The 26,059-nt window shown below is 40.6% G+C and overlaps 2 protein-coding genes across 3 annotated transcripts in view; one reads left to right on the forward strand and one right to left on the reverse strand.

Moving 5' to 3' along the window:
* adgrd2 (adhesion G protein-coupled receptor D2) overlaps positions 1 to 2,520 on the forward strand; it is an 85,002-nt gene extending 82,482 nt beyond the window's left edge. The window contains exon 25 of the mRNA XM_034691122.1: positions 2,081 to 2,520. Coding sequence (XP_034547013.1) covers positions 2,081 to 2,088 — 8 coding nt within the window. The 3' untranslated portion in view covers positions 2,089 to 2,520. The remainder of the gene's footprint in view (positions 1 to 2,080) is intronic.
* A 4,791-nt stretch (positions 2,521 to 7,311) lies between these two features.
* Positions 7,312 to 26,059, reverse strand: part of LOC117819069 (nuclear receptor subfamily 5 group A member 2-like) — a 36,043-nt gene continuing 17,295 nt past the window's right edge. The window contains exons 5-7 of one of the 2 annotated variants that reach the window (XM_034692276.1): positions 18,733 to 18,852; positions 15,590 to 15,737; positions 7,312 to 13,229 (exon numbers count right to left, since the gene is read on the reverse strand). In XM_034692276.1, the coding sequence (XP_034548167.1) occupies positions 12,976 to 13,229; positions 15,590 to 15,737; positions 18,733 to 18,852 (522 nt within the window). In that variant the 3' untranslated portion in view covers positions 7,312 to 12,975. The remainder of the gene's footprint in view (positions 13,230 to 15,589; positions 15,738 to 18,732; positions 18,853 to 26,059) is intronic. The other variant, XM_034692277.1, reaches the window with a different exon arrangement.

A 26,059-nucleotide genomic window follows, 5' to 3' on the forward strand; every position in this document is an offset into this window, starting at 1 on the left:
TTTGTCGCTACAGCTTGATTTAATCCAGTTTGGTGAAACATCAGACACATTTAGTTAGTTTGGATCAACTCCTCGTCATCAAAGATGCAGATGCATTTCAGAGTGCCGTGAACTGACTGTCTGTCCAGTGCGCCTGTCACTGCAGGTGCATTCAGGGACTGTCGTAAATGTGCAATACAGTCCTTTCATGGCATTTTTCAGAGAATCAAAATACAGTCACAGTGGTCACATCAAGAATGTTTTCATTTGACTCCTTAGCAGAGCCAGGCTGAATTATTTAACTTCAGATATTACACAAGGAAAAGTGTTAAAGGAGTGTTGACGATTTTAACACTTGGTATAACCCTGATACTGATATCTGATCGACTACAGGAATTATTTAAAGAGTGAAGATGTTTCTGCAAAAATCAAAGACTTACATGTTTTGAGTTTTCGTCAAATGGAGCGCCGCCTGCAAGCTAGTTCAGGCAGACAACTCGAGCCACGCTCATCATACTGACACGTCACCACCTCTCCATCAGCTGATCTCAACATCCTCATTCGGCGGTCTATTTAAACGTCAAGCCTCCCTGTCTCTGCCTCTGCTTGCAGTGCTCCTGCTGTTCTGCTCAGTGCTGTGTGAAGTTTGTCCCCACCTCCTCCCCGGCTTCCACCTACGGGCTCCGGGGGGGGTTAGTCCTATCTCATTGCTCCTAATGTCTGCTTTAAATAATCTACGAGGAGTAATGAAGTTCGGAGCCCACACGCCAAACACAATACTGTATGCTGCAATAAACTTATTAAGTAAACGTGAGTTGTCTGACTGAACTAAAACTAGACTAAAACTATAAAGGGCTGAAAAGACTCAAATGTGACAACACGCATTTATGTCTAAAGACTAAGACTAAATCTAAATGTAGCGACTACTAAGAGCCAAAAGCCGCTGAGAGGCTGACGCTGGGCCTAGTTATTGTCAGACGCGCTAAAGCAAAAATCTCTATGCACAAAAAGTAAGTTTAACCTTTTATTACCAAAAAAGGATCAACTCATGATAAAGTGCACAAACAGAAAATGGGAAAAATAAGTGATATATAGCTTGAACTGAGCGTCAATTAAGCATAAATAGCGAAAAATAAGCGAAAACCAAGCGGTCAACAAAAAGTACGGAGACCCAGCTCACCCCCTCTCTCTACCTGCCAAACAAAGGAACACAGGTGGCCTAAATGAACTCAATAACCCCGCCCCTAACACATGACCCATAAATAACCTTATTAACTAATCCCACAATAAACCATATTGTAAACAAACAACAAAAATAACACCACAAAAAGTATAGAAACAATATCCTACCCTAAACCTCAAAATAACATAATATAAACATTTGAACCCCTTCATGGCTCCAACACTAAAATAGACGCCAAAATGAACGCTGCTGCACGTGAAACTGGCTAAAAGCCGGTAAATACGGGCTAACGTAAACCCTGGTCGGAGTGTGTGAGGAGTCCGACCCCTTGAAAACAGCGTGCTCAGATGTGGGGAGGATTTGCAGATGAAACAAAGACCTGACGAGAAGAGGAAGAGCAAATAGGGGTTTTATTTTTCCTCTGTTGTCTCTGTTTACCTGCACGGTGTTCAGCATCAGGCCTGTGTGAAAACTGCCCCCATGTCTTTTGTTGATGTGAATGTGCAGACGGACTCAACAGATGGTCCCAGTCTCCTCTGAGGGTTAAGTCACAGTCAATAGCTCTAAATTGCTTGGCAGTATGTTGACAGAAGTTTGCAATAGATTCATTAAATGTTTAGGCGTCTGTGAAGAACGCCTGATGGAGGGTGTTTGAGTGCTGCTGGGTGTTCATTGTTGACCGGCGAGACAAAGGAGAAGTTCATTCCCTTAATCAGGAGCAGACAGTGCTGGCTATTCACCCTATCAGCCATTAACCACTTCAACACCTGCTCTCTCTCTCACTCCGCCTTTCACTTCCCTCTTTTCTTTTTCTCTCTTTTGTACACAAACACACTCACACTCCTGTAATGCAAAATCATTAAACATCAGACTGAGCGCCAAGTCGAAGCTAATGCCTTTCACTTTATTTCACCACAGGTTGTTGAGCTGCAAATGGAGTGGATCCCGATACTCAACCACAATAAACATGTACTACACCTGCTGAGAGAGGGAAGAAGTGGACACACACACAACCACACACACACACACACACACACCTGAACGGATGGAGACAGTGGAAGAAGATGCAACATGATGGGTGAAGGTCCAATTCTGTGAATCCTCTCCTGGTTTTTGTTCTCAGATCAGATCCATGTTCACATTTTTAAACAGTATGTTGTTGTTTTTGTTTTTGACGCTGACAAACTGAGAGACAGAGCGTCGGTTTGTGGAACTAGCTGAGTGTTTGGCAGCTTTTGAAAAACAAAGAGTAGTGAGTACTTCTTGAGCACCAGCTTGGCACTTTGGAGAACCTGCAGGTTTGTGAGACCGCAGGTGTTTGAAAACTTTGGTTAATAAAATGTAACTGTGCCTGCATAGCTTCATGAAGTGTTTCTCTTTTTTCCAAAACGTGTTAACTCTCTCTTTCAAACGAGTTCATTATTAAACTCCATGAATTTAGCGTCCCAGCAGCAACCAGAGCTCTAACAACATCAAAATCTGGTATCATCAGCCTGTTCTATCCGGGACAGCAGGAAATGACACAATGGCCTAGTGTATCTGCCCTCTGATACCACTCTACCTCTGCTCTATATGTTGTTTTTTGCAAGGTCAGGTGATTATGTACCTTAGACTAGTTGCACAGGAACAGGAGATATGCTCATTTCTGTGCTGGAACTGAAGCCTGATTTATTCTTCTGCGTCGAAACCACGGCGTAGCTCCCGTACCCACGCAGAGGCCTACGCAAGTAGCTGACGTGCACCTCCTCCAAAATGTAACTATGTGTAGAATCAAGTCAGACCACAAGCCCTGTGATTGGTCGGCTCTGCGGCATTGTATTTCCTGCATTTACAGCACTTCCTGGAAGTGCACGTCGGCCGTGTATTTCATCTCCTCCTCTGTATTCTTCCCTGTAATCATATCTGTATGATAAACAGCAACATGTATCAGCTGTAGATCAACATCGTAGCGGGGACGGAAACAGGCGACCGGACTATCAGATACCCCTTTTCAACCGAGGCAGTTTCTGGACCGGTTCGGAGCCAGCACTCAATTGGGAAGTGGTTTTTCGTGTTTCGACTGTGAGTGAACCGGCTCCCTGACAGAATAACCGGTTCCAGAGCGTCAGCCCTTGCTGCGTAGGGGCAACGCAGTATAAAGCAGCCTTGACTCTTCAAAGATAAAATGTCAAAGACGAGGGTTTCACCCAGGAGTCGTGTGTGAAACCTGATAACTGCATTGAGCCGGTATTGTTTCCAAACCTGCTTAGCAATGGTTAAAGGTGCAGTGTGTAGAGTTTATCAGAAAAGACTCCATAGACATGGAATCTAAAATCCCCAACTATATTTGAATTAGTTTTTGTTAACTTAGAATGAGCCTCTTTAATCTACATAGGAGCGAGTCCCCTTCCATGGAGGCGCCAACTTCGCCCCGCCACGTTGCCTTCGAACAGACAAACTAGTAACATGAGTGTTTTTGTATTTAGTGAGTGGCAGTTATCTCTGCTATTAGGAAATAACAGACTGTTGCTATGGAATGTTGCTATGTAATGACCAATCAGGATCAAGTTCCGATCCCAGCTGTGTGATAAAAGGTATTAAGAGTTTCTACCAAGGACATGTGGACTGGTTTAGATATCAAGCGCAGCTCTGTACTGGTCCTCTGTGTTATTGTTGTATTGTCTCTTTAATAGTCATGCAGAATCGACTCAACTGAAAACAGATTTCTAAGAGTGACCTCACTTGAACAATGTCCTGATGATAAAATGGTCTCAACTTCATATTTCAATTCCTCTTCAATTTGTAAATTATGATCCCACATATAATTGAAAGTTTTAGTTTGGTCTCTTTGGTTTTATAAGATAACTTCAGCTCATATTTGCACTTAAGCAGGAGTAGTTTGAGAGAGTATGAGGTAAGCTTAAAGGCACGGCTACTTGTGATATACAGGTCACATGCCGGGGCGCAGTAATGCATATCCACCCTCTCATCCAAATATGTTTAAATGGGGGATGCAAATTCTAATCTGAAGACCTTGAAACATCAGGCTGCAAATAGAAATGTGAAATCACATTAACCACGTTTGCTTCGTACACAGAGGTCATGACCTTCTGATGGAGCGGACACCTGGGGTGCATCTCAAAGCTCTAAACATCCATCCTTGCGTGGTTTCCTTGCGTCTTTGTCCCGCCCACCAGAGATGCGAGGAAATGAAACCAGAGGAGAGAGGAGAGAGGAGATTTGTATTTAGAGAAATGAGACGTCCTCTCCTCCGGAGCGTCACGCGAAGCCACGTCGGTTTGTGATGACGGCTTTAACAGCTGTTTGTGTCTGCACACATGTTCACTGTAATAACTCTGAAAAATATAAAAAGTAACAGAGCTCAGTCAATTCAATTCAATTCAAATTTGCTTTATTGGTATGAACAAAGAGATGTTATTGCCAAAGCACATAAATTCATACAATACATTATATATATTCACAACACGCTACACTCACCATATATACATTAATTACAGACCATATTCATTACTTATATTCATCACATACATATCAACCATATATTACATATATTACATATTTGAGATGCATTAATGAACGATGGTGTCACCTATACAGCATATCTCAATGTCCTCACCCGATGCGGCGCGCTCACAAAACCTCCACCCAAAAACACCATATTTAGCAGCCAGAGGAGCTGCTGACCTTTCCCCCAGGAGAACTGACAGTTTCTCTTCTGGGGTTAATGTTGGGAAGTTTGGTACTATTGTAGTAATGTCCCTGTAGTGGGAATCTCTTAGAGAAGAGAACTTGCTGCAGTGGAGGAGGAAGTGAATCTCTGTCTCTATGTCCCCTGTAGAGCAGTGAGCACATAGACGCTCCTCTCTGGGCAGCCATGTCTGTCTGTGTCTCCCAGTCTCTACAGCTAGCTGGTGGTCTCTCAGCCTGTATTTGGTCAGGATACATCTTTGTTGTTTATCTCTGACACTGTACAGATATTCAGATCATTTATAATCACGGTTTAGGGTCAAATAACAATTCATTCTACTTGGGGTCTTTGTTTGGTTTCTCCAGTGTTCTAAATACAGATCTTTGGACTGCTTCATGATGAGTTTAATTTGGTTGTGTTTTGGATCAGTGCTGACTGGAGTCTGGCTGATTAGCTTCCTCACCAGCTGACTAAGGGGACAGTTTTCAGGGTTCAGCTCTTGGGTTTTTAGTGCTTTATATATTGAAGTGAGTCTTTTGGGCTTAAATGTAGATGTGTCCAAAATTTGATTGCCCGTTTCTGAATGTTTAACAGTAATGGGAAACGTTCTGTCTCTGTGTTTACCTGTTTAATACACACCTCCACATGAAGAGAATCTGCTCTCTGTTTATTCTGTCCTGAAGCATCACGGATCGATTCATCAGTAAAATGCGTCATTATTAAATTACTTATTACTTTAAGGGAATATAGAAACCATGCAACTCTTTTCAAACCCTGTGCTCATTAATGATCAGCCTCATATGAAACTTTATTAACCTGACAGATAGAATATATATCAATGATCAGTTATTTCTCCTGTTATTCCCCCGTTTGTTCTGACAGTAAAGTTTGTCTGTTAGTAAAAACACTTGTTATATTTCCTATGATATTAGACTCTATTACTCTATTTCATTAGACAGTGAATCTGACAAAAACAATCAGATATAACATAATCCACCTTCTGTTATATTGAATTTATGATTTTGCATTCAGTATTTTGTGTTTAAAACTCACATCAAACACTTTTTAATCTCAGCTCATCACAGACAGACTGTTTAGAAACCAACCTATGTTTATGATCTGCACCCTTAGAGACTGTTTTAAGGTCTGTTTCAGGGCACCCTTAGAGACTGTTTTAAGGTCTGTTTCAGGGCACCCTTAGAGACTGTTTTAAGGTCTGTTTCAGGGCACCCTTAGTGACTGTTTTAAGGTCTGTTTCAGGGCACCCTTAGAGACTGTTTTAAGGTCTGTTTCAGGGCACCCTTAGAGACTGTTTTAAGGTCTGTTTCAGGGCACCCTTAGTGACTGTTTTAAGGTCTGTTTCAGGGCACCCTTAGAGACTGTTTTAAGGTCTGTTTCAGGGCACCCTTAGAGACTGTTTTAAGGTCTGTTTCAGGGCACCCTTAGAGACTGTTTTAAGGTCTGTTTCAGGGCACCCTTAGTGACTGTTTTAAGGTCTGTTTCAGGGCACCCTTAGAGACTGTTTTAAGGTCTGTTTCAGGACACCCTTAGTGACTGTTATAAGATCTGTTTCAGGGCACCCTTAGTGACTGTTATAAGGTCTGTTTCAGGGCACCCTTAGTGACTGTTATAAGATCTGTTTCAGGACACCCTTAGTGACTGTTATAAGATCTGTTTCAGGGCACCCTTAGTGACTGTTATAAGATCTGTTTCAGGGCACCCTTAGTGACTGTTTTAAGGTCTGTTTCAGGGCACCCTTAGTGACTGTTTTAAGGTCTGTTTCAGGGCACCCTTAGTGACTGTTTTAAGGTCTGTTTCAGGGCACCCTTAGAGACTGTTTTAAGGTCTGTTTCAGGGCACCCTTAGAGACTGTTTTAAGGTCTGTTTCAGGGCACCCTTAGTGACTGTTTTATGATCTGTTTCAGGGCACCCTTAGTGACTGTTTTTAAGGTCTATCTTTTCTCTGTTATTAAACTCAGCTGATGTTAAGTTTCAGAGAAGTCTGAGCCGCTGCAGCGTCCAATCAGTGAGTGATATTCGATAAGGGGGCGTGTCTGTCAGAGAAAAGACTTCCGCAAAGTCTGCTCTCGTGTTTCCTCGATTATCCCTCCTCCGATCAGTCTCCTCGCTCCTCACTCCTCTCTCCTCCAGCAGCGTTTAGAGCTTTGGGACGCAAGTCTGATTACAAAGTTTGGAAAGTCACAATCTTTCAACTTCTATAGGATTTCATGCAACAGATCCTCACCTGACTTCTTCTTCTTCTTCTGTTTCAAACTGTTTTACAGTGACTCAAGCTTAGTCTGTTTTCAAGACGTTAAAGAGGACTTTCTGAAAGTGAAGTTTAATGTGTTAGAGTCTAATGGATGTGAATGATGACGTCAGACAAGGCTGAAAAAAGGCCGCACAATGACCGTTGTAAAAATGAGTGCTTTGCTACAAAAGTGGACACAGAGGCAGGAGCTTTACTTCACTGACTTTTATTGGTTTGATGCTGTTACAATAAAATATATTTAAAGAAAACAAAATGTTTTGGTCACTTTCACTTTTTGGGAGAAAAACACTTCAGATAAAGACGAGACGGACTGTCAACTCACAGGAAAAAAAAGAAAAGGTGAACTAAGAGCGAAAAAACAAAGCAATATCAAGAGAATCAGCTCCACAACATCAGCGACCTCAACATAAAGCAGAGAACTTTTTTTTACTGTTGAAATGTTATCTTCTTTCTGCAGTAGATATTCACTTCACAACATAAATATACTGTACAGAGTGAGAACACACAGCTGTCCCAACATACATGTGTGTTAATATGCGTGTGTGTTTTTTCTTAGGCAGACATTAAGTTAAGGCAGGTGGAGTGATTGTCTACAATACCTTTTAAAAATGGCGGACCCTGCCACATGGATGCATGAACAGAGACGGGTGTGAAATGTCCACAGTGAGAAAGTTGAGCTGCACAATATTACACACACACACAAACACACACACACACACACACACACACACACACTGCTCTGACTGTGATGACAGTGACAGTCAATATCAGTTACATTGTCTTCATTGCTGAGAGTCCTGTGCTTTATAAAAAGGGGGCGGGGTCTCTCGTAAATCTAAGATCAATTTGTTACTTTTCAGCCACAGAAGAAGAAACACTGACAGCTACAAACACACAGCCTGGCGTTTGAGAGCAAAAGGTCAGCCTTCTGATACTGTGCACAGGGCTGATAAGGCCTGCAGCGGTGAGGACTGTCTCCTCGTCACAAAGTATTAATACACAGAAATACTTCAGCTCTAAGAGAGGAGAGTTTTAGTGACCTTACAGGAATAAAGATCTGGATTCTTCTCTTTCTTTATCGTTTGTCAGTTATTTTTCCTGGACTTAAAGTGGTCAGAATACAAAATAAAACTGGTGTTGTGCTCATCTGTAGATATTTTTTTTTTCAGTTTGAATACACTCCGGGTTTGAAATAAGACGTCCACAAGAGAAGCTGCCCTGCAACCACGAGAAGGAATGTCAGGAAAAATGTCCACTTGGAAAAAAAAGGCAAGGATGTTTCAGAGGTGAGGCCGCTGCAACAGTTTGAAGACATAAAATTGAAACCTGGGGAGTGTTTCTTGAACAAGCGGGAACCTCCAGTCTAAAGATATGAGTCCAATGTGGAAGTGCTAAAAACTGGAGTTCATTGAGGATCTGCTTGAGGCTGGCTCCAGAAGTACTGGAAACCACATACACGCCAATTCAAAAAAGCCGATCTTTACAGCAGAAATAAACATGTTTACAGCCTGGTACAAAAAAACAAGTGTAGTCTGGATAGCTCATATCTCGATCGGCACACACTGTACGGGGGTGAGGATATTGAGATTACAAGTCTTCCAATGAGAGGCACAGCTGACTTGATTGACAGGCGGGAACACTGTAGCTGTTGGCGAGGAGGCTCAAAGTTCGCCTCCCTCCACTGTCCCTCAAAGTGATTTAATGTGGCTTCATTTAGTTGGTCTGGAGAAAATGACCCTACCTATATGAGCATGTGTCTGTGTTTCCTGTGCTGTTATGAATTAACCTGCTGCTACTGATGCTTTTGATAATTACCTGTTCACTAACCCTAAACTTAGGAGTCATCTGGCAACAAAGAAAGGCAGAAAACTCATTACATTTTCTATTTTCAAGGTTTTATTTCAACTTTAGCTACTATTATATTTTTTAATATAATGGGCAAAAATATCAGACATGTTCCTTAACGCATGCTGCTGTTTATTGTTAATAATCCAATCATGCTCTGTGACTTTCAGCACCATTTCTGTAAATTGATCTGATGCATAGTAAGATGAGTCGCCTCAATTTGCATGCAGAATAGTTCAAATGCTCCCAGACCAGAAGCAAGGCAGAGGAGACACAGAGGAAAAACAGCTATTACTGCAGTGTTCATTTTGGCAGCTATTTTAGATCTAGTCTTAGTCTTAGTCTTTAGATGAAAATGCCTGTTAGTTTTAGTCACATTTAAGTCTTTTCAGCCCTTTATAGTCGACGAAAACTGAAAACATTTAGTCTTGGATTTTTGCCGAAACATCTTCACTCTTTAAATAATTCATGTCGTCGATCAGATGTCGGTATCAAGGTCGTCAACATTTCACTCCTCTAACACTTTTGCTCGTGTAATATCTTAAGTTAAATAATTCAGCCTGGCCCTGCTAAAGAGTCAAAATAAAACATTCTTGATGTGACCACTGTGACTGTATTTTGATTCTCTTGATTCACAGGAAAATGTCATGAAAGGACTGTATTGCACATTTACGACGGTCCCTGAATGTAACTGCAGTGACAGAGGCACTGGACAGACAGTCAGTTCACAGCACTCTGAAATGCATCTTCATCTTTGATGACAAGGAGTTGATCCAAACTTACTAAATGTGTCTGATGTTTCACCAAACTGGATTAAATCAAGCTGTAGACGCAGAGCTTTTTACAGTGAGAGCGTCAATAACGTCACCCCCGGTTGTGTCTTTGTCACTAACGCACACCGGGGGTAAAAATCCTCAATGAAGATGAGACAGATGCATGGAGGTGGGGAGAGCTGGTTCATAAAGCACACCTGCTGCAGGTAGAGACCGAGCTAACACTGAGCCCCTCAGATAATAACTCAGCCTGTCACAGGAAGGCATCACTTTCATTTCTAAAGATTAGACACACAGCGGGGGAAACGATGGATTCTGAGTGTCCGACGATCCCCCATTAACAAAATTAACATTAATAATCACTGAATTTGAATATTATATAACGTGTCCTCAGTCTGCAGGAGATGTGCAGTGTGTTCTTTCTATACAAATGACAGTGAGAGTGAGAGACTCATCATCACATCACTCAGGGTGCTCAGGTAGCTCCGGTGCTGTTTGAAAAGAGCTTTTAGAGAGCGCCATGAATCAAAGCATTTCTTCAGCAGGTTTTAAAACTGAAGCTGCATGATGTGAAACATGAACAGTCTGTGAGCAATTTGAATTTGGATTTGGATTGTACCCTGAAATTTTTGTTTTTACCAACACAAACTTTTCTTTTTCATGAGTGTGTTTCCTCTGCTCTGAGGAGGAGGAGGATGAACCAGCTTTAGTCTGATTCAGTGTTTAAGACGGACGAACGCATCAATGGTTCTGTTCTTTTCATGGGATCAGAGACAGTTAGAAATACATAAAGATAGGTTTGTTCATGCCAAGAGAAAAAGGAACAGGAGTTGTGTAAATGAAAACACTACGATGTGTGTGACGTCAGTGTGACATGACACTAATGTGAGTGTGAACCAAGCGGCAACCTCCGGTCTCAAACGATGAAGCCCATGCTGAAGTGTTATAAACTGCAATGCATGGAGAATTAATAAACATGTTTACAGTCTGGTTCAAAAAACGGCTTGGCTCTATGAAGCTAATCTCTCTATCGGCACACACTGTAGGAGCGGTGAATTTTTTTCTAATGAGACGGTTCAGAAGATATTAAGATTACCAGTTTTTCCCCAAATAAGGACATGACTGACGTGACTCCCGGTCAGGAACACATAGCTGTTAGCTAGGAGGCTCACACTACGTCACACTCTGCCTGGTTGAGTTCAGCATTTCCAATATGGCTGCCGCCGTCGATTGGCTTCAAAACAGCTCTCAGGAACAGATGGGTGACGTCACGTATACTACGTCCATATTTTATACAGTCTATGGTGTGAACAGGAAGAGTTTGAGATGCATCTTTTACTGCATGATAAATAACAGTCATTTTTTCTTTCCCATCTGCCTCTCTCTTCCTTCTTCTCCTCCGTTTCCCCCCCGATTATGTTTTCACCCTCAAAGCATCCATGTGCAGTTTTCTCTCTTTCTAAATGTGCTCCACTTCTATATTTGTGACTCTACGCTCCTTCTATATCCGTTTGCTTGGACAAGTTTGATAAAGTGAAACCTGTAAGGTGTAGCGGTAGAAGGATTGTAGGGCCAATTCTGACATGTGATGCTGTAATCTACAAAGTAAAAGGAGGAATGTAAATGTATTAAATAACTCATAATGTAGGAGCAGGTTTTTAAAAAATTGGATCTGGAATTTGTTTAAAAACGACCTCATCATCAGTGGCGGTTCTAGACTAATTTTACTGAGGGGGCGCAGGCTGGGGCCAAGGGTGTTGACAGAGGGACACATTCAACCCTGACAAAAGAGACTGAGAAGGGCGAGGACCGGCTGAGAACAAACTGGCAAAACATCAGTGCATCCCTATCTACTAGACATATATACTACTGTGTACTAGATCAACATGCAGACTGACAGCAGCTGTTTGGCTGTTTACACTCAACATGAGTCCCTTAGCGCTCTAAGGGACTGGAACCAAGTGCCACATGTATGTGTTCCGCCTGTAACATTGGCACGATACCAAAGCTTTTTTTGTTGTAAAATATTTGTTTGGTGTGGAGGGAGGGGGGCCACAGGGGGGTCCAGGTTCAGTTTTACAGGGGCACTGGCCCCTGTTGGCCCCTCCCCAGAACCACCACTGCTAATCATTTCCCTGAACTTTGATTTCTAAAAGAAGCTGCAAAATGTCATAAAGAGGATTTAGTGTCACCCTGCAGTTTGCTCTCACTCACATGTGGTCAAGTTTGGTCAACCCCTCACATTAAGACACTGCAGGTGACCCTGGGGGGTCAAACAAACACTGTCCTATGAATCAGGACATCAGGAAACCAACAGCGACGTCTTTGAGTTCACCGATTCTTTACGCTGCGCTAAATGTGCTTATGTTTTTCATAAGGTGCACTTAAAGCCCCTGGTAACCCAAATCAACAACAATTTCAGACTCTGGAGTTTTGATGTCTTTAGATTCAGAGTCAGACGGCTCAAACATGCAGGCTGTGAACTCTCTCTCGACCTGTCAATCAAAGAGTTAGGCCACGCCCACACAGTCCTCAGAAATGCTCTGACCTGTAAAATAAGCTGTTTTTTTTCATATTTGTGAATGTTTATTTTCACTCAGATTGCTGTTGAAGCTTGATTACACATTTAATTTGGATATTCTGTGAATTTTTAATATTCCATTTAGGTTTCCAGATGCTTTAAATCACCATAAAACTCCTACCAAGTTCAAAGCTGTGCAGATGAATAAGAAATAATTAAGTCTGGATGTTTCAAACTGATGCGAGCAGCGGCTGTCACATGTCACACGTTGCCTTGACAGCATGTCTTTGTTGCAGGCTGGAGGAGCATCTTCCTCCCAGTCTGCAGGTTTGCTGGGCAGCTTAGACGTCTGTGATGTTTGGTCAAAAAGGACGTAACGTAGATCTACAGGCAGATCTGATCTTAGATTTTTGAAAACAGGGTAAAAAAATCCAGTTTATAAAGGTCCCATTTATGAAGCTCTACAGGGTATGAAAACATGAACTCTGAAACTCTACCTTGATACAGACGGAGCTTTATAATCCCAATCTCTAAAGAACGTTTTCTCCTTTAAGTCAAACAGAAGCCCTCACAAAGAGGACTTGTAACGCTGTTCTTCATTTGATTTTTTACCCGCACTCACACACACACACACACACACGCACACGCACACGCACACGCACACACACACACTTTCTCACCCAGAGAAACAACATAAGACGGCATGAGCATCCCTCACACACACACTCGCTTGGCGTGCAGCATCTCGATGAGCAGGTTGTTGCAGGGCATCTCTCCGCTCAGGTGCATGTAGGTCAGGTAGTCCTCGGCCTGCGTGCTGAGCGAGCGCAGCTCCGGCAGACGCACCATCAGCTGGCTGAACTTCTCCTGGAACTGAGGGTACGTGGACAGGGTGTACTCCAGCAGAGCCCCGTTCACCTGCTCCTGGACGCCCTCCACGAACGCCTGGTCCTCCAGCAGCTTCACATCTACACAGAGAGAGAGAGAGAGAGAGAGAGAGAGGATGGACATCAGTGGAGGATTAGAATCTGTTACATGTGGCAGAGATGTGGAACCCAGCACTCAGACCTCTGCTCTGAGTTGTGGTAGTCAGGGTAAAATGCAAAACATGACATGTGTCAGACTGATGTCTCCATCTGCTACAAAGACTCATTTGTATTTATTCTTAAAGTAAAAATATGCTTATCTGAACAGATATGAATTATTGGGTTTGAATCCAGTGCTGCAAGCAAGGCCCCAATATTGGACCTGGGCTCCCTGCAGTCTTACTTGAAACCCACAGTAACCAAACTTGGTGTTATAATGGACGCCAATTTTAAATTAGATAAGCAGATTAATTCTGTAGTCCCTCCTTTTTTTTTTTTTTTTACCCATTTCAGGCTTTTATCTAAGATTAAATTGGTTTAGCTTTTAATGATTTTGAGAAACTTAAACTTGTTTTCATTTTGACTCGACTGGATGACTGTAATGCACTTTATGTTAGCATTAACCGGGCCTCCCTGTCACGGTTACAGTTAGTCCAAAATGCTGCTGCGAGAGCACATTACCCCCATCCTCGCCTCCCTCCTGTGCCTCCCTGTTCATTTTAGGATTTAAGATTTCATTGTTTGTTTTGAAATCTTTAAATGAAATCGCTCCACAGTGTTTTTCCGACCTCATGCAAAGCTACACTCCCGCAAGGTATTTGAGGTCTACTGGTTGGCAACTTGGCTACTGGTGGTCGTGCCTTCTCGGCAGTGGCCCCCAAAACTGTGGAACGAGCTAACCCCCCTTAAAACACATTTTTACTCCTTGGCTGTATATAACTCTATGTGAGAGTTATATGGTCTCTGTCTTTTCTTTCTTTGGATTTTTATTTGCTCTTACAGCATTTTTATTTTTTAAAGTGTTTTATGTGTTTTATTATTATTCTTTTATTTTATTCTCTGACTATGTTTTGTGTGTTTTCACTTATTTTACCTCACTGTGCAGCACTTTGCTAACCTTGATTGTTTTTCTAAATGTGCTATATAAATGAAGTGGATTGGATTTAACATTTCTCAATCAATGACAATTTAAACTTCATCATTTACTCTACATGCCTTATTTACGTATCACTTCAGAGACTGACTTTGTCATTTTAGATACGTTCAGTTTTTGCGGTTCAGTTTAGAGTCTCTCAGAGATGACATATTCTCATTCACATAAATTCCTCTCATAATTAAACTGTATATATTTTCAGGTTATACAAGCAGATTACATAAAATGCCATTATAGACCATATAAAGGAGCTCTATTGAACGACGGTATGTGAAACATTTATTTATTGTGTAGAATTAATATCCAGTATTGGCTGTATGCATACTTTATGTCAGGAATATGGGAGTGCATGATGTGTGGGTGGTTCAGCGTGTGCATGAGACAAAAGCCGAGCCCTCCGGTGGACCGGCATTCAGCATCAGCTGAGCCCAGCTCCGAGAGCCCATTCACACGGTAATTAAATGTTTTGAATCAATGTTCTGAATCATCTTTTCAAACTGCGTAAGGGCAATTAAATTACCCCCGAAAAAACCTGACTCTGAAGACGAGGGAGAGCGTGAGCAAAGCAGCCACAGGCAAAGACAGCAAATATTTTCTGCCTATGACAAGTGCTCTCACCATTCAAAAGCTCTTTGTTCCTGCTCTGCCAGCGCTAAACAGCATACACTTGTGGGAATCTGGGCAAGCCACATCTATGCTCTCTCCATCTGCACGAACCGCCACATGAATGTCGGCCCTGCCATCGAATGATGGAGCCATCCATTACGCTTCCTTTGAATGCCATTAGTGGACAATGGAGGAGGATGTCTTTGTTAATGTTGGCTTTTTTCAACCCTAGAAATTTAATTAAGTGAATTTATTGGAGAAAAAGGCCAGTTTGGAAACCACTTGTAACCTTAAGAATAAATAGGTAGCACAGATAATCTGCAATTGGGACTCTTTTTTTCATTAAAATGTCAACCTAGCTTTTCAAATTCCGCTAAAGGACAGCATCAGTGTGGCCCTACATCCCCACCAAGGTGATTGATTTTCCATCCAAACACTCTTTTCTTCTGAAGTGGGATACACATAGTGCCGATGTGTCTCTAAAAACACAGTTATGAGCAGACAGGTCAGTATAGGAGGAAGAAATGTTTATACATTGAGGCTTCATTCTCTAAATGGAATATTTAAAATGTTTACAACATCATAGGCTAAACAGGACAAAGGTCAGATATAAGCGCTGACGGCAGAATCTACTCCATAAGAATATTTTTTTTCACAAGTAATGACCCTGGAGTGATGAAGAGCAAACATGAGGCAGACTCACTTGGATTGAACAGGAGGAGGAATTTCATACAGGCGATCTCTCTGCGGTCCACCTGCAGCGCCCGCAGCCTCCCCGCCAGCTCCTGACCTCTCTGGATCAGACCGGACAGAGTGGCTTCAGACTGGGACAGGACAAACGACAGCTCCATCTGAAGACAGAAAAAACAGGTTGTTACAGAGATCCTAAGATTCGTAAGACCGTGGAGTGAGGGATTAAACATGGTAGCAATTATTTCTGTCACTCTTTAGCTTACAGAGAAGAACAGAGGCCTTTGTGCTGCATCTTAAATATGTTGAGTCAAAATGTTTCGATTAAAGAAATCAAATATCAAGAGCATGGGGAAATGTCAAAAGTGGCTCAAAATGTAAATGCTTTTTTAAATAGTTATTAAAATACCTGCCAAGTAATAAAAGGAACAGAGAAGAAGAGGCAGGGGGATTTTTTATAATAAAAGAAAATATTAAATAGTAACATTTAAGCCTGAGGATAAAGTGAAACCATCAAGCGTGGAGCATAATGTTAGAAAACAGTCAAAATGTTGTAGGCAGGAAATACAAAACTGAAATCTGAGAAGACGAAAAATTTATCATTTTTAGTTTTTATCATGGAAGTGTTTTGCATTTAACTCTACCAACAACGTGAAATGCAAACAACACAGTTGAGATAAGAAGTATAAACCCAGCTTGCAGTTTGAGTACAGAGTCAAATGTCACTCTCTCTAACCCCTACTTGGTCTCAGCAGATGTGTGTCTAACATGAGTCTGGTCCTGCTGGAGGTTTCTGCCTGTTAAAGGAAGTTTATCCTTGCCACTGTAACTTGCTAAATGCTGCAAACAGTGGCGGAGCCAGGGGGTAGCCATGGGTGGCCATTGCCACCTCTGAAAACTGATTGGCCACCCCTGTGGCCTCCCTGAAATTCTTAAACATGATTGGCTGTTTGCCATGTCAGAGGAATTACTTTTATTACTTATCTGCTGCTGGCATTATAATGCATAATATATTATATTATATAATTATCTTGCTATATCTAATTATGTTATATTACATTATTATTGTTTACTACAACTCATGGTCATATTACATACCCATATTTATTTTTATTTATTGCTTAATCTGTCATTACCAACCATGATCAAACCATGTCAACCTGTCACTACTGAACATTTTTAATACTGCCTGTAATTACTGCTATTTAATCTAAATTCCATTTGTAACATTGTATATATCTAAATTGTATTTTATCTTTATTTATCTATTTTTATTTTTATTTATTGTACTTATTGAACCTTCTTCTTGTTTGTACTTATGTCTGGGTTGCTGTAACAACTGAATTTCCCCACCAGGGGATCAAAAAAAGTAATATCTTATCTGATCTTATCTTTTCAAACTCCTCCCCTCCGGCAAGCACTACAGATCACTGTGCGCAAAAAAACAACCCACCATAAGAACAGTTTCTTCCCCCAGGCTGTCACTCTGATGAACACTAAACCATAACAGTGTCGTACCTCTCATATCAATCAATACTCTCTGTAAATAAACATGTAGATATACAATATATATTATTTCATTATTTAACCATCACCTACTATACTCTTTTAATGTAAAACTACCTCTGCACTACTCACTACTGCACTATTATCATATTATTTTTCAGCCTGTGCATATTAGTCATGCCTATTTGTTGTTCTTTGTGTTTATAGTCGATGTTGTTATTATTATTATATTTATATTTATATTTATATTTTGTATGTCTTATTCTCATGCCTTTGTATAAAGAGAGCACCGTTTACCAAAGTCAAATTCCTTGTGTTTTCAAGCATACCAAGCTAATAAAGCTGATTGTGATTGTGATTGTGATTCTTATATTCAAATCAGCTATTGCGTTTCAACAAGCTGCAGAGACACTAGTTTCTGTGGATTTGAATGTTATTTTTGTTGATGCTTTGACTGTGGACAATCATCTTCATTTTTAAGTCCTTAAAGAGTTCAGTGCAGCATATTTAAATGTTGACACTGTTGTCGAGTTACATTTTTAATGTTAACTTTAGAAATCTACAAAAATGTAACATTTGTTAAACTATTTTATAAAAAGAAGTTAAAGTGGATGTGATTGTTGTAAGTAACCCTCCTAGGTTTGGGGTTAGCCCCTAATGTTTTCCAAGCTTGGCCAACCCTTCAACAGTCAGTGCTCCAGTTTGGCCATCCAAGTGAAAACTGTGTGGCTCTGCCACTGGCTGCAAAGTGCTCTGCTCATGGTGGATTAAGATGAGATCAGACTGAGTCCTGTCTGTAAGATGGGACTGGATCTGATCCTGTCTTGATGTTGGGTTTTTGTTGATAATAGAACATAGAGTACGGTCTAGACCTGCTCTGTTTGGAAAGAGTCTGAGGAGAACATTTGTTGTGATTTGGTGATGTACAAATAAATAAATAAATAAATAAATAAATATTGATTGATTGATTGATTGATTGATTGATTGATTGATTGATTGATCGATTGATATGCAACTTTGTTGTTCTTTCTTCAATTTTGAGAAATAAGTTCAAATTCTGTAAAACATCATCCTCTGCAAATACCAAAAAAATGTGTAATTAAAAATGGAAATGTGATGATTAAAGCCAAAATGTTAAAAATAGAATCAGATTTTTAAGATGAAGAGGTTTAAATGTAAAGAGGAAGTGAACACTTTGAGAGGTAAGTCTGAATATAACCAGAGAGGTCATCACTTCTATAATAAAGATGTCAAAACATGTCAATGTTGGAAATAATCATTTATGTATTTTCTGTTATTGGTTAGATTTATTTTGTTTTCTTTGCCAACACGAGTCTGTAGTCGTTTTAGAGTTGTATTTTTCAGATAGTGAGCTAGAGCTGTCAATGCTAAGAGATATTCCTGACAATGATACACATGATCATTAATATTTTGCATAAAAATAACCAATATGAAAATGTTTTGAGTTTTGTAGCTACACAAAAAAGATGGCAGAAACATGGCGGCCATCCAACAACTACAGTCTCCATTCATCCAGCCGTTCAGTTGTTGAGAATCATATGTAACTTCAAAGTTTTAAAGAGGAACCCCCTTTAAATCACACTCTGACTGCACCGGGCTGATGGGAAGTGTGTGTGAGGGAGTAGTTACCTCCTGGCCGGTCACCAGCAGGATGCTCTCTTCCTGTCCGTGCTGCACTTGTCTAAAAATGTGGTCCAGGACCAGAAGTTCAGACCAGCAGTTATGGAGCAGCTTCATTTGATCCCCCACCTTCAGGAAGCAGAGAGAGAGACAGAGAGAGAGAGAGAGAGAGAGAGAGAGAGAGAGAGGAAAAACATCTTTAGAATCTACATGTGCAATGACACTGTTCTCCATCTGACACAGAGAGACACAGAGAGAAAACCTACTCAACAACATTTAAAAAAAAAAAAGAAAGAAAGATGGCTGACTTCCTGTTGGGATTTCACCATGACTTTGAGAGGATTTTTTGTAGGTCTTGGTCTGATAGATATGGGGGAAAAAACTCATGCATGTAGGTCGAACCATGTTGAGGGGGTGGCCTTTTGAAACGTGAAAAATTGAAAGGGGCGCTATAGAGCCATTTTTGGGACTTTTTGCACGGGACCAAAAGAATTTGAAAATTTTCACCGGGCCTGATGAGTGTGTCAAGTTTGATGAGTTTTGGGGCTCCAAAAGGGCAATTTACTTTGGTAGAAAGAAAGAAAGATAGAAAGATAGAAAGAAAGAAAGAAAGAAAGAAAGAAAGAAAGAAAGAAAGAAAGAAAGAAAGAAAGAAAGAAAGAAAGAAAGAAAGAAAGAAAGCCATATTGCTGCTGTCGAGTGATTGTGACGTAAAGAGGCTGAGTTTGAGCCTACTAGCCAACAGCTGCAGTGTTCCCACAGGCAGCTGTCCCTCTCATTGGAAGACTTGTAATCTCAATATCTTCGAAATTGCAGCGTTAGAAAAAAATTCACCCCCCTCACAGTGAGAGGACATCGAGAAATGAGCTATCCAGACTACACTAGTCTTTTGTACCAGGCTGTAAACATGTTTATTTCTGCTGTAAAGATCGTCTTTTTCCCATTCATGTATATGTGTACTCCCGGTACTTCCAGAGCCAGCCTCAAGCAGATCCTGGATGAACTGCAGCTTTTAACACTTCCGCATTGGACTCATATTTTTTAGACCGGAGGTTGCCTCTTGGGAAAAACAGACATTTCATCATGGACTCTAACGTGGTTTCTTTGGATTTTGGAGACAGCCTCAAGTGGACAATCAAGGAACTGCATTTGCTTTGCTTCCAAAATGCTTTATTTTTTCAACAGCAGAGGTTGCTTCTTGAATTCCCAACCGCCAAAAGGGGAAATTTTAAATAATCTTTCAAACCAAGAGTAAAAAAAAAAAAAAGAGTCCTCAAAAGAAAAGCAGCACATCCTCACGTCTGAAAACTGGAGCCAGCAAATGTTGACACCAAAGCTTCTGAAGAAATCTTAATTAGTCCTCAGACAGATTTGTTTCAGGGCTGCCATGTTTGGAAAAACAGGACTTAAAATGAAGAGACGTAAAATGAGGACAGGAAAACTAAACTGTTGCTTGGTGGTGTTTATAGTCTGTGTGCTACGTCTGTTTCGCATGCCGTGTATTTACGAGCATCGTCTTCGACCTCATCAACCTGTTCACCTCTTCCTCACCCACTCACCTCTTCTGGTTACATCTGCTCTGCTCTGGGGGATGGGTGTGTGTTTGTGTGTGTGTGTGCGTGCATGCCCCCCCCCCTTGCTGCAATATTGTCTGCAAACTGAAGGACACAGCAGCCAGTAATTCTGCAGCCGCAGCTGCTAATAGGCCCAGACACACATTCGTCTGACACAGAGCTGACAGAATTACTGTCCGGCTGAATGAAACTATATATCAGACGCAGAGGAGAGGGTCCAATCTTGTTGGCCACACACTCATCTGGACTGGAGCGGTGGTGGGGGTGTGGGTGTTCGGTGATAAAGGAGGGGGTTAAGGAAGCAAGAGGTCTCGCCGACCTCCTGAGCTTCCTCTCCAAGAGGAGTTCGACACTCAGCCAAAGAATCTCTCTGAAAAAAGCTTAAAGGAGACGAGTGTGGGGAGAGGAGCTTTATTTAATCTCCAACATAATGTTTCTGTCCGTCCATGTTACAGTGCAGAGCCGGGTTCAGCTCATACATCAGGTTGTATACCTGTCAGGTGTCATGTTTCCCCTCTGGGAGTCATACTTTATCCCACAGCCATGAAGTAACAATATTAAAGGGAATAAAAAGCCTGCATGAGTCTGGCTCAAAGATGAACTGGACACTGACCACACTGTCAGCAGTGGAAGAGTCTGTTATTTATATTTTTCTCTTCTGGAGTCACATGAATGAGCTCAGAGCACGATAAAGCAGAGCAGATAAAATCAGAAAGTAAATAAAGTCCTGAACACATTTCCCATCATCCTTCTCTCTCCGCTCGTCGTGTTATCAGACGGGAGTGTTGGACAGTGGAAACACAGAATTCAATGAATCAGCAAACTGAACATTGTTTTGTTATTCTTGAGTATATTTGCAACAGTTCTGGTTTCACCACATGATACTTTAAACCAATCAGTGGGGCTTATTTTGACCTTTGATTCCAAAGCAGTCAGTCCATGTTTTATCAATGCTGTTAAAAAAAGGTAGTTTGTGCATCCATCTTTTCTTATATCAAAAAATATTTGATGTCTTTCATTTATTTATTAATTTATTATGGATTTATTTATTTGTGTGTGTTTACTTATTTATCTATATATATGGATTTATTGATTTATTTATGATGATGTCATCTTGTTGAATATTTTTTGAATGCTTCATACCCTCAGGATATAAAAACCTAAACTGAGAGGTAAAGTCAATAATTCCTAAAAAGTATTGAAATGCATCAGATGTTCTTTTCCTTAATTCAGCTTCATTCACACAACAAAAAAATCTGATCAAAAACATTTCAGATATAAATAAAAACAAACAAGCACACAAACAGTTTCACTCTCTAGATGTTGTTGAAGCTTACACATTGTTTGATATGTTAGGTATGAGCAGGGTCTGAGGAGTTATGTTGTTTCAGCAGCTGTAGAAAAACTTGATTTAAGGAAAAATAAAAAATAGCTTCAAATGTTTTTTTTTTCCCGTTGTTATTTCCCAGAAGACCTCCAGTAGTTTCACATCCCTTAAATCTGTGAAACACTGATGTTTATAAGTCTTGTTCATGTTGTCTGTCTGCTCCACGACCACTGTGAAAGATAAACGACTAGAACATCGACTGGAAGGCTGAGGAAGAGCCTCCCCTCACAGAGCACACACTCAGACGCACTCACACACACTCAGACACGCTCACACACACACACTCACACACACTCACACAAACACACCTTTGAAAAGCTGCTGAAGACTTCCCAATAAAATGTAACACGACTGCACTTTAAATCTGCTGCAAAACAGACCCTAGGTGCAATACCCAACATATATTAATATATATGTACACTACCAGTCAAAAGTTTAGAAACACCTTCTCATTCAAGGGTTTGTATTTATTGTAATGATTGTAAACACTGTAGATTAATAATGAAGGCATCAACACTATGAAAGAACATATATGGAATTATTTAATTAACACAAAAAAGTGTTAAACAAAGCAGAATCTGTTTTATATTTTAGATTCTGTAAAGTAGCCCCCTTTTTCCTTCATGACAGCTTTGCACACTCTTGGTATTCTCTCAGTCTGCTTCATGAAGTGGTCTCCTGGAATGGTTTCTAATGAACATGAGCCTTGTCAAGAGTTCATTTGTAGAATGACTTGCCTTCTTAATGTGTTTGAGACCATCAGTTGTGTTGTTCAGAGGTAGGGTTAGTACACAATGGATAGCCCTATTTGACTACTGTTGTAATCCAGATTATGGCAAAAGCAGATTATTTCATAGTTTTGATGTCTTCAGTATTAAAATACAATGGTGAAAATAATTCAAATAAATAAAAATCATTGAATGAGAAGGTGTGTCCAAACTTTTGACTGGTAGTGTATCGTTTGTCCTTTTTTTTGTATCCCTTAAATGTTTTTATCCACATGATTCTATTTTTATTTCATCTGTTGCTGCTGAGCCGAATTCACAAACAAATGTTATTGTATAATTCAAATGACAAATGAATATATCTTATATGTTGTATCTTTCTGCTTTTGGTTTTAGCTCCCTTCACACAGGATTATTCAAACAATGACCAATCTGCAGTCATATCATGAAAGCCCCCTGCAGCCCATACATGGTCAACAGGTTTTAAAAGACTTAAGGGGACTTAAAGGTCAGTTTAAATAAAACCAAAAGATGGAAGCCAAAGCTTAATTCTGCACAAACAAATAAGTGAATGTTCAGGCTATTGTGTTTTGTATTTTGGAGTAACTTAAACATGAATGTGCAAAAAATTATTTGTCTAAAGACGTAAAAAATATTTCTCCGTGCATGAAATTAGAGTTATAATTTAAACAACTGGATAAAATATCCTAGCTTAGGAGAATTACTGCAGCTTCACTCCCTTCAAGTATCTAAGCTATTACCAGCTTGTCCTATTTTTGGTTTAGAGTTTTTGAGGCCCAACATTGGAGGAGTCAGAGTGAAAATGCTGACTCAATTCACTTTCAATCAGTTTCAAGCATGCCTCACACACAGAGGCTACACACATGCACATTCAGGATCTGACATGCACTGATGGAAAGATATCCAGAGAGAGGGGTGTTGAACATGCATGAGCACCCAGAGCAGGTTGGGGACACATTGGTACTGAAACTGGTGACCCTCTGGTTCCCAACCCAAGTCCTCGGGGATCAAGCAACTGCTTGGTTGAGATAGAAACCTCTTTGCACATTTAAACTCAACAACCAAATTAATTAATTTAACTTTGATGGATAAAGGGTAATTACGTCTCCTTTCTTACTATGTCCTGTCAGTGGATGTGATGTTTAGCAAGCTGCAGTGACACCAGAGAATATCACACAGTGGTGCTGGACTCATGAATTGGTTGGTTGATATGCAGCCTATCAGGCCAAATACCCGTCTAACAAATGCATCGTCATGAACATTACACGTTTTCTAATAGGCGTTGAGAAATGCTGTTTTTTTTATCTAGCAGAAAAATGTGAAAGGACACGGTTTATAACAAAGAACTGTTTCATCATGTACTTTGTACAGCAGGATCTTTCCTTTCAGCACTGTCTGCAGCACAGCTTCAATGCAAGGCAGACAGTGGTATGCTCTGATATTGTTGGCCAATTTAAAATATGTATTATCTAAAACTCTCTTCAGTACATTTGTGTAGTTATAGGAACAGAAAATCTGATCTCAGTGCACATGGAAATGTATATTTTGGGGTATCTGTTGTGCTTAGTGGTTAAACCACACAGCCCAGGTATCCAACCTGCAACCTTCTGCTCAAGTGGCAACCTACATCATAAAAATATGAGGCCAGTGCAGAAGTCCTAAATTCAAAGAAGACGATCTTTACAGCAGAAATAAACATGTTTACAGCCTGGTACAAAAAACGAGTGTAGTCTGGATAGCTCGTTTCTTAATTGGCACACATTGTACGGGGGGTGAATTTTTTCATAACGCAGCAATTTGGAAGATAATAAGATTACGAGTTTTCCATTACGAGAGGCACAACTGACTTCTTTTTTTCTTTTCTTTTTTGTTTCTTTTATTTCACAAAATTATAATACAGCAACACAACTCTGACTGGACAAGGTGAAAACAAACAAACAAATATACAAACAAATAAACATGTGATAACTTACAACAGGACAAGACATGGGAGCAAGGGGTGGATGGTAAATATTGTTTGGTGTTTAGATAAAGCAGTGATTTTCAACCACTGTGCCGTGGCAGACTAGTGTGCCGTGACAGATCGTCAGGTGTGCCGTGGGACATTTTCCAATTTCACTTAATTATTCCCAAAAAGTATTATTCATATATTGCAAATAATTTGCCATGTAATGCGTCTGTGCCTGCAGTGTAGTGACTGGCGGAGTAATTCAATACTCGTCCATGTACTGACCTGTGCTACCTGCCCACTGGGTGGCAATAAATCACACTAATGTTCTGTTAATTTAAGACAATAGAATTAAAGTTGTGCGATAGAGTTGTATGTGACAAGACAAAGGTGTACAACAGCGATGGATAAATATTCAAAAATGAAAACTCCAAACTGGGCCCTGGACAAAGTTCTAAACTAGATGAGCAGCCCGTAGCATGTTGATGCTAAATGATGCTAGGCCTGGTGTTCCTTGTGAGCTGAGGAGAAGGGCAAGGACGACGTGCTGGTATTGAGGTGCAAGCTCAAAAAGACGACATCGACCTGTCCTTCCACCCACCGTTATGGGGAGTGTAAGATCTATCTACGATAAGGTGGACGAGCTAACCCAGCACCAGAGGGAATACTGGCAGAGTAGCATCATGCTAACAGAGCTAACACCGGACACGAAAGCCACATTGGAAGGATTTCACCTGCTGTGGGCGGACAGGATACAGGAGAGCAAGACTGAACTAACTGGTGAAGAAGGCCAGCTCAGTCCTGGACCCTGTGGAGGTGGTGGCTGACAGGAGAATTATGGCCAATCTGTCATTTTGATGAACATTTCTTTTTCTTTTTTTAGATATATATTCTGATAGATTAGATATAATTTGACATGGAGTGGTCTAGACCTCCTATGTTAGTAAAAGCGTCTTGAGATAATGTTTGTTGAGATTTGGCTCTATACAAATAAAGATTGATTGATTGATTGATTGATTGATTGATTGATTGATTGATTGATTGATTGATTGATTGATTGATTGATTGATTGATTGATTGATTGATTGATTGATGAAGAGTGGAATATGGGTGGTGGAAAAGGCAACTTTTATGAGGAAAACTACATCGGTGTCTGCGAGAGCTCTCAAAGCTAGCTACTTAGTAGTTGAACTTGTAGCCAAATCAAAAAAGCCACACACTGTGGCAGAGACATTAATACTACCCGCAAAAGCCATTGTAAATAAGGGGGTTCGCCCTGACACAGTTAAAGAACTAGCCAAAGTCCCTCTCTCAGATAAATAGATTCATATATTGAGAGACTAAATGTGTCATTTTGTAAAACTTTTGGTTGGTGGTGTGACTCCGGATTTTTTTAATGTATGAAATGTGCCTTGGCTCAAAAAAGGTTGAAAAACACTGGACTAGGAGGCTGAAATCCCGCCTCTTTACGTCACACTCACACCACAGAAGTTCTGTTGAGTTCAACATTTCCAATATGGCTCCCGGCGAAGATTGGCTTCAAAACAGCGCTTCAGAAACTGATTGGTGACATCACGGATACTACGTCCATTTATTATACAGTCTATGCTTCTGCTAAATTTCATTCCCTACCATCTATTCCTCGTTTCCTATATCCTCTGTCTTATTCCTGAATGAAGAC

The sequence above is a fragment of the Notolabrus celidotus genome, chromosome 9, assembly GCF_009762535.1.
Source record: "Notolabrus celidotus isolate fNotCel1 chromosome 9, fNotCel1.pri, whole genome shotgun sequence".
NCBI classification, from domain to species: domain Eukaryota; kingdom Metazoa; phylum Chordata; class Actinopteri; order Labriformes; family Labridae; genus Notolabrus; species Notolabrus celidotus.